General features: G+C 44.1%; 1 protein-coding gene across 1 annotated transcript in view; it reads left to right on the top strand.

Moving 5' to 3' along the window:
- The window catches only part of AP1S3 (adaptor related protein complex 1 subunit sigma 3), a 46,020-nt gene extending 38,089 nt beyond the window's left edge, over positions 1-7,931 (top strand). The window contains exons 4-5 of the mRNA XM_087819564.1: positions 122-259; positions 4,619-7,931. Coding sequence (XP_087675690.1) covers positions 122-259; positions 4,619-4,654 — 174 coding nt within the window. The 3' untranslated portion in view covers positions 4,655-7,931. The remainder of the gene's footprint in view (positions 1-121; positions 260-4,618) is intronic.
- The last annotated feature ends 1,147 nt before the right edge of the window (positions 7,932-9,078 follow it).

The raw sequence follows: 9,078 nt of genomic DNA on the forward strand, positions 1-9,078 counted from the left end.
TTTGTCCTTGGTATGCCACATGCGTGTAACTTGAAAAAGCTCGAGACACTGGCAGGTGTTTTCCCTGATACCACTGCAGGTTAATAAAAACATTTGTTGTTGTTGTTTTTTGTCCTACCAGGTCTGTGAGCTGGATATTATCTTTAATTTTGAAAAGGCTTATTTTATCCTGGATGAATTTATAATCGGTGGAGAAATTCAGGAAACATCCAAGAAAACTGCCGTCAAAGCCATTGAAGATTCTGATATGTTACAGGAGGTTAGTACTCGGCTTCTCATGTGATGGGAAAAGATGATGATAATGATAATGGTGATGGTGGTGGTGATGGTAGAGGTGGTGATGATGATGGTGATGGTGGTGGTGATGGTAGTGGTGGTGGTGGTGATGGTGGTGGTGGTGATGATGATGGTGATGGTGGTGGTGGTGGTGATGGTGGTGGTGGTGATGATGATGGTGATGGTGGTGGTGATGGTAGTGGTGGTGGTGGTGATGTTGGAGGTGGTGGTGGTGGTAGTGGTAATGGTGGCGGTGATGCTGTTGATGGAAGTAATTATATATTAGCCGACACTTATTAAGTGCTTACTCTGTGCAAGGTGCTTACATGTATTAATTTATTTATCACAGCAACTCAAAGAGGTAGGTAGTATTGTTACCCTCATTTTAATGATGCATAAACTGAAGCACAGAGAGGTTAAATGACCTGCTCAATGTCACACAGCTAGTAGTTGTGGAATAGAGATTTGAACCCAGGTAGTTGGGCTCAAGAGCCTTTGCTGTTTGTGTTTGAGCTTTTTTTTAGTGAGGATACCTCACTAATCAAAAAGCTATCGAATACTTGGTGATATTCTTTTTAAGAGTAATTTTATGAGGGGCATAAAAAGACTTCCATTAAACTATCTGTGTGCCTTGGGAAAGGAGAATTGCAGCACATCATTGTTTCATTTGCCAGGGCTATTAGAGCTTTATTATTGACGATGGCATTAATCATTTTAATTAAAATTTCTTACACCTCCTCAGGAGGCTGTATGTGTGCTCCGATTTGCATAAATAAATTGGAAATACTGCAGCTTGCTTGCCAAGGTATAAATGGGCCCTGAAGCAGCACTCGTTTGCCCTGCCGACTCTCTTATACCCATATAGGGTAGAGTGGGGCTTTTCTTTTAGGTGTAGTCCAGGTTGGCACTGTACCTAGTACAGGAACTTCCCTACGTTAGTCCCTTCAGTTTGCCCAGGGACACTGAAAAACAGCTCAGCACCCCACTGACCTTTGCCCTCCTAGATGAGATGACCCCACCCGGCTCTGCCACCTCGAGGTCCTTCTTCCCACAGCATCCTTGGGTTTTGCCATCTTTCTGTTTCCATAACAGCAGGTCAAAAGATTCCAGAGTGTTGTAAAGTATCTTTGAGGAATTGCACTAAAACCATTCTTCCTGCTGTTTGGAAGTAACAGACTGATTAAGTTAATAAAACCACATGACGTGTGCTTTCCCAGCAGCTGCGTTGGCACATCTTTGAGCTGATCACTCGTGCCTGCCCATCTAGGGAGCCAGTCCTCGGACACTGAGAAAGACGCCTGCTTGAGTGGGTACCCGTCAGCCTCTGCCTGTGCCTGCTAGGAGGCCGATGCATTTATTACTAGAGCTGTTCTTGTCTCAAAAAAACGCACTTACACTTTCTGATGTTTACTTGACACTCTCCAAATGCTGTCGGAGGTACTTGAGAAGTCAGTGGTTTGGTGATTCCACAGAACAACCTTTCTTAAACTATGCCAGGAGGTCATTTATAATTCTATTCCTAGGCCCCTTACTGCGGAATCTCCTTATAGGAGAAACAGACTTTAAACAGGGTCTTTTGGCACTTCAGTAATTAAAATTTCTTGAATTGAGGTCTAGACACACCTAGGTTATTTTGAATCCCCCCACCTTAGGAAAGTTTTAAAGAGCTTGCAGTGTATCCAGATTTCTGGTTCCATTTAAATCCGGGAAGCAGGTATTTTCAGAGAGAGCCCTTTCACAATTAAACACTAGTTGGTAGTTCATGTCCCTGGTGATCGAGTGGGAGGTCCTGATGACTAGGTCTCAGGGGACACTCCATTTAGCCCCTGCGTCCCCATAGTGAGCAGGCAATGCCATGGCTGCCCGAGAAATCTCGCTGAATTAACTGCACCTGCCAAATCGAAACAGTGTTAGCAGTGCTCTGTTACAGGCCTCTGGTACTTAAGCCAAATCGATGAACATTTGGGGAGCTGGTTGAGAAACTGACTTTGAATATCTGGTTTGCTTTATATGTCCAGTCAGAGAAGTTTAGAATGAATGAGTACATGTGATATAATTGCATAAAGAAAAAAAATTAATTCCCCCTCCCCGTCCTTGGGACCTAAGCACATATTTGTAGTGACTAAAGGTAAAGGGAGGCCTTTGTAACATTGCTTTCACTCTGAGCCCAACTGAAAACCTGCAAGTAGCCCCTGGGCCTTCCCTTGACCTCTTAATAAAAGGCGATCTCCCCATATTTAGTAAGTCCTAAATCTCCAAATGCTGCAAACTTATTCTGAGTGTCCTGGGGCCGGATGCTGATGGCATGGAAATAAACGATCAGTTTATTTAATTGCTTGGGGATGACTTTAGGCGTAGCTTACTTTGAAGGTAGCAGCTAAGAACTGGGGAGACAAGTGCAAAGTGATTAGGAGGAAGAAGAAACTCTGGAAGAAGATAGTGACCTTGGATTTGTAGAGGTCGCCATTCCCGAGATTAGCGATAGCAGCAACAAACATGTTTTGACCACAGAATTAGAAAGCAAGTTTAGGAGGGAGGGCCACGGGGCACCTCCTTATACCTGGCATGTATATGTGTAGATTCATGAGAAGGGCTAGGGGCTCCCCAACACTGTCACCCTTAAAGCAAGACCATGGTAACAGCCCAGCCAAGAAACACTGCGGCGCTGGATGGGTGACAGGAGGGACCCCAGGATAGAGACTGTGGTCCTCCTGCCGCCTTCAAAGACTGTTCCCACCGTTACCGTAGCAAGCTCAAGACAGCACCAGCCTCGTACATTATTTGAGTGACAGCACAGCTCAGGTAGGGAGGCCGGTGCATCCCTTAGCAGAGTGAGTTCGCCAGTGCTGGGAAGCAGTGCCAGTGACGGGGGGCCGATGAACTGTGAAGTCAGTGAGGCCACAGCTCCAGGGCCTTTTGCTGGCCGAGGCCCCTTCCAAGGCTGCAGGCTCATATGGTCAAATTCCCATAGGTAAAGAGTAACTGTAAAGAGTAAGTAGCCAGACAATAAATATAAGATATTATAGAGGTGTGTCAGGCACTTAATGATTGAAAACTGTACGCTATTGCTCTGGATTTTGCAAAATTTATAATTTTTTAAAAATTCGTAACCCACTGTCATTTTTTTCCCCTCTCATTTTAAATTAACTTTATGCCCCATTTTGTATTTGCAACTTTGTGTTACTTTTTAAGTAGTATAAACTTTAGGTGCCACCACAGGCATGGGCCCCTGGCCAATGTGATACACTTGCTAAGTTTAAAGCCATGGGCAGCACCTGTAAAAGGAGATCCAGGGCAGAGCTCTTGGGGTGTGGGCTCTTCGTGGCCAGCGCTCATCTAGGTTTGGAGCTGGTTCGGGAAGCGTGGATGACCGGCCACAGTATTTCCAGCAGAGGCCCGCTGGCATGCTGAGCAGAGCCGGTGGACACAGTTGAACACCTGATTTGTAACCCTAGCGCCCTCTGAACAGTCGGGCTTGGCCTTGGTCTTGGCTGTTTGGCCCATGCTGGCTGATTGTCATCCTGGCAGGTGCCAGTGAATCACGTGTCTTGGGGTTCATCGAGCATCACAGATTGAGCCGCCAGTGGCAGGGGTGTCGCCTAAGGCTCCCCTCTTGATCTCCTTTATTGATTTAACCCAGAGGCCACTGTGTTACACGCACAGACATTATAGGAAAGACTGCAAGAGAAAAGTCCACCAATGTACATGGTAAAGGGCCTGCCATATCACTGTCACTTTGAGCTCTGCCGGTCATTGGGAACCTACCCGAACATTAAAAAATAGTGCTGAAAAAAATCACGGCCTCGTGGCCTGTTAGCAAACTTGGCAACTGCTGAGGAAGAGGAAGGGACATAATTTGTGTACCTCGGAGGGAAGCCTCTTCAAAATACACGGCAGAAAAATCTTAAGAATTACGGTGTTTACCCATTATATCTTGGCAGTGAGTGTAAGAAAGATGCTCTGTACAGTATCTGGAGTAATAAATGTGCTGTGCAAACAGAATCCGGACTTGTCTCCCGCGTGTGCCTGGCCGTGGGCCGCAGGGCCGTTTAGCAGACACACTTATCTGAAGTCGGCGGTGACGTGTCGCAGCCATGGCCGGAGCGCTGCTCTCGCCAGACGCTCCCTCTGTGACCCAGCGTGGTTTCCCCTCCGCTGCACGTGAGTTAGGCGCAGCCCTGTGAATGCGTGGACGAGTTACACGCAGGCCCCGGGCCACGTTCTTGAGCAGAATGCAGAGATCTGTGTCCACGCAGGGAATAAATAGAAGCGCAGGAGAGATCTGACCGTGTGCTGGAGGGTGTGGCCCACGGTAAAGCTGCTCTGATGTCCTCTCTTGCAGACCCTGGAGGAGTACATGAACAAGCCCACCTTCTAACCGCGCCCCGTCTCGGAGACCCTGCGGCCGCGCCCTGGGCCGGTGAAGAGCCGCGCCTCGTGCCCGGCCATGGGACAGCGCCTCCGGCACCTCGCCAAAGACCGCTTCAAAGGGATTTTTTGTTAACTAGCAAAAATTACAGTTGTCTAACATAATATATTTATCATTATTACATGTCTGTATTGTGCTGTATACGATCACGTATTGTAGCTCTGGGTGTTCACACGAGGCTTCGTGCCTCAGTCGACTGAGCATTTGTCTGCAATGCATTGACTCCACGGCATGTTTTCAGCTGACTGAAATACGTTTGTTGTAGTATGTTTTTTTACGTTTTTTGCTGCATCTGGTCCTCTACTGACAGGCTGAACACTGTGTTGTACGAATCTGTGATTTCGAATGTGAAGTTGCAATACTTTCCCTAAATGTTTAGCTTTTAAAATGGTCCGATAGGTAATTCAAAATTATGTTAATTGTTCAGAGTTCCTATGTAAGCAAGACATTTTTTATTAAAAAAAATATGTTTTTATTGATTTTTAGAGAGAGAGGAAGGAAGAGGGAGACAGAGAGAGAGAGAGAAACATCAGCGTGAGAAAGAAACATCGACTGGCTGCCTCCTGCACGCCCCTGACCAGGGACCCAGCCTGCAGCCGGGGCAGGTGCCCTGGCTGGGAATAGAAGCCGCAGCCTTTCGGTGCCCAGGACAGTGCCCGACCAACTGCGACACACTGGCCGGGGCGATGCTAGACATTTTCAATACACTTATAATAATGTGATTTCAGTCCAGGTATAATGTATCTGCTTTTCATGTCCTGAGTTTATTTATTTTTCAGTGTTGGAATGACAGAAAATAACCAAAGATAGTATAGGAGTTAAGCGTTTTTGAGGCCTTGGAGGCTGCTCTCTTGGCTGAGGTTTTAATTTTACCTTTTAATTGAACGTAAGGGACAGCACAGTAAGGTCAGGTTTATCTACAAACTCTATAACTGACTAAGGTTTTTAGACATCTGGAGATACAGTGCCTATGACTTCCTTCCCTTATTATATAAATAGTATAATAGAGATTAATAACAATAGCAATAATTATTATTATTACTACCACTTTAATAATCTTGTATGTTCTAAGCATTCTTCGTTGCTTGAGAGATTTTGTTTCAACTATGTTTTTATGTATATCTAAGATATTTGAAGACTTACTGTTTATTAGGCTTACTCAGAGCATTTAATACAGGGTGGGGAAAATAGGTTTACAGTTGTGTGCATGGAAAATGATACGGTTATTTATAAATAATAATACGAGAATAAACTCACACCTGGAGCCCTACTTTTGCCCCGCCCTGTATTATTGCTGTAGGGCAGGTGCCTTTTCTCCTTTATTCTTTCCTTGCCCCCAAGGAAAATACTTGCTGCTGACCACTATTGTTGTGACTGTACATCGTGTCAACGTTTCATCTTAGTGCCCACTTCTGACGCCTCCCCCGCGCGTTTTCGACGTCAGTGCTGAGGTCAGGTGTCATGCCTCTCCCAGGGGGCAGGGACCCTCGCGTGCTTTTCTGAGAGGGTGCTCGCTCCTGGGTCCTCCAGCAGGTCCCGGGGGTGGGGGGCCTTCTGTGGACGTGAGGGGACAGTGCTCTCGTTGACTGATCTTGCCACAGGTACTTAGGGAAGACTGCGAGGCAGGAGCAGGACCGAGGGAACATCACTAAGTGGAAGTCACCCAGATTCAGAGGGAAGTAATCGTTGGGCTGTCACTACCGACCGTTTCCTCAGTTCATCGTGTACTTAGAGTGGTCGCGTCAGACTGAAGTTTAACTATCATTTTTCATTACTTTGTTTACATCATGCCTTCAGTTTGCGGTTTCGTTTTTTTTTGTTGTTATATTTTTAAAAATAGTTTTGTAAAAATGGGTTTTCTATGTACTACATATTTATGTACTACATGTGCTGGAGTTTCCAGATTGGACACTGTCTAGCTCTAGGCAGGGCTTCTCAGGATCATGTCAGCATCGCGTATAGAAAATGAGCATTACAGTGTGTCACACTGGGGTAAATTTGGGGGTTTGGGGGACGCCTTACTTGGGCCTTGGTGAAAATAATCATTATGTTTTCTTTATGTTATATAGTTATAATGAAACTACCAAGTGGAGGAAAAGATAATAAATATTAAATTTTATAAATCTCCAAAATAAAATGTTTTTAAATTTTTAAGTGAGGGACGTGAGTGTGCTTTCATGAATGCATTTTTTAAAAATCGGATTTCATGCTTGACGTTGCTACCCATAATTCCTGGTAAGGTCCCTTTGATATGACTTCTTCATTTTCTAGGTGCTTATCATCAAGGAGACACTCCCAAGGAGGCGACAGCAGATGAGGGAAGGGTGTTGCTTGGTTCCTGTTGACTCCTCACCACTCTCCCATATTTTGATAATCTAACCTCTACCCATAGTTAATGACGCAATCATTCTTTAAAACTAGTAACTCCCTTTCTTTCATTAACTTATGTAAAGCTGGAATTTATTGTGATAAAGCAAATGAACTTTTAAATTATTCAAACTTTTCCCCCCATACCAAATTTCCTAAAATAATGATAAAGCTTTTCTTCAAACATGCACAGATGCACTTCTGAACTTAATAATTCTTCTTTAGGATTCACATTCCAATTCCCATGAAACATCACTGGTGAACTGTGTTCAATTTTACTTTTTGGAAAAGGTTAATACATTTTTTTTTCCCACATGGTCCCCACAATTTTGAATTAAGTTCCATCAGATACTCTGGAATATAAGTAAAGCAAGCCCATGACTATTTTTCAATAACTTGCAAAAAGGAGGGACATTTAAAATTTTTTTTCAATTCTTCTTTAAATCTTGACCAACTTGAAAAAACTCTACAGTGTACTTTGGAATTAAACAATGATAATCTATTTTATCAGGTAATGCAAAAAACAGAAGGGACTGCATAACAGTAGGGCTGTATTAGATTCGCCTTTTGATAGTACTACTGTTACCAGTGGAAGTGGAGTTCTTGGGGTGCCATGAGGAAAAGAATTTCCTGAGGCCCCCACAGAAGGATGGGGTTTCATGGAAAGCATTATTGATGATGTCACATTAAGGGGGTTCCCCTCCAAGTTTCCATCTCTGTCCATCTTGCCGTGGAAAAAGTCCAGTCTTGTCTTCGGCAGGGCCAGAATTAAGGTTCCTGCCCAGAATTTCTGTTCCATGTTAAAGTACCGTAAGGTGCACCATCCTGCATGTGGAGTCAGCACGGCCATGGGCCATGAGGCTGCTAAGGCCCGATGGCTATGGAGGGAGAGCAGGCGAGTGCATGGATGAGTGTGGGTCATGCAGCAAGAGAGAGCAAGAGCGAAAAGGGGAATGAGGGAGCAAGACTCCTTTGTCTGGGGATTTCAACCAGGAGCTTCTTCAAACTAACCAATAAACTCTTCAGGATTTCTCATGCTTCCGATGGGGTCCACCCCCCAGCCAATCCATTGTTCCCCGAACCAGACGAATAGGCAAGCGCCTTCCCCATGTCACCCTGACTTCACTGCGTGTCTGTCCATGCCCCCCTTTGTTCGATCCCTTCCCCCAGTGCTCTGCAGGGAATGGACCAGTGGTTCCTGGGGGAGTGTGAAGCTGTAGCTCCCTGGTGAAGCTGCCCAGATGACGATGCTTATAATGTCTGGCCTCCCCTTTGCTCTCTTTCCTTTATTAATATTAACTAGCTAATTATGATGATAACATTACTTAGTGGAATTTCGCCCTACAGATGAACTTTTACTATTGTTAAGTTCTTTGTGAATAATCTCAGATATTAAGTAAATCTCAAGGTTTTCACCTTGCATTTGTGCCATCGGGACTAACTTAGGTAGTGTTTCCATCATAACTTAATTGTTTCAAAGTGTTAATGTACTATTTTCTTAACTAGTTTGTTTTGCTACTTTGCAGAATAAATAATATTCTAAGCATTTCTCCTTAGCACAGTTGATAACAAGGGTAGATTAATCTGAGATGATATAGTTATGATTTAACCATCTTCTAGATTAGAATTATTTTCATGTTGTTGACATGTCACTAACAGTATTATTCATGTTGTTGACTGTTCACTAGTAGTATTATTCAAGTGGCACTTTTTCTCTTTCCTTTGGAACTGTTGAGAGTTTCTGTGGAGGCTGTAAAATGAGCGATTCTGCAATCGTGTGACTTGTGTGGGCCTTTGCTGTTGTTAGCAGGGCCTTATGAGCTACATATAATAGCTGTATGAACTACACCCAGTATTGTTATATAACTTATAAGAGAACTTGGCTTCATATTTTATACTCGCAGATGTTTAAAATGTCCAATTAATCCTGTGTGTAAAATGAATGTCTAGTGGAAAGATGTCAGCATAATTTACTTGATAATATTTTGAGGTAAATAAAACATTTA

This window comes from Miniopterus natalensis, chromosome 8 (genome assembly GCF_054644295.1).
Source record: "Miniopterus natalensis isolate mMinNat1 chromosome 8, mMinNat1.hap1, whole genome shotgun sequence".
NCBI classification, from domain to species: domain Eukaryota; kingdom Metazoa; phylum Chordata; class Mammalia; order Chiroptera; family Miniopteridae; genus Miniopterus; species Miniopterus natalensis.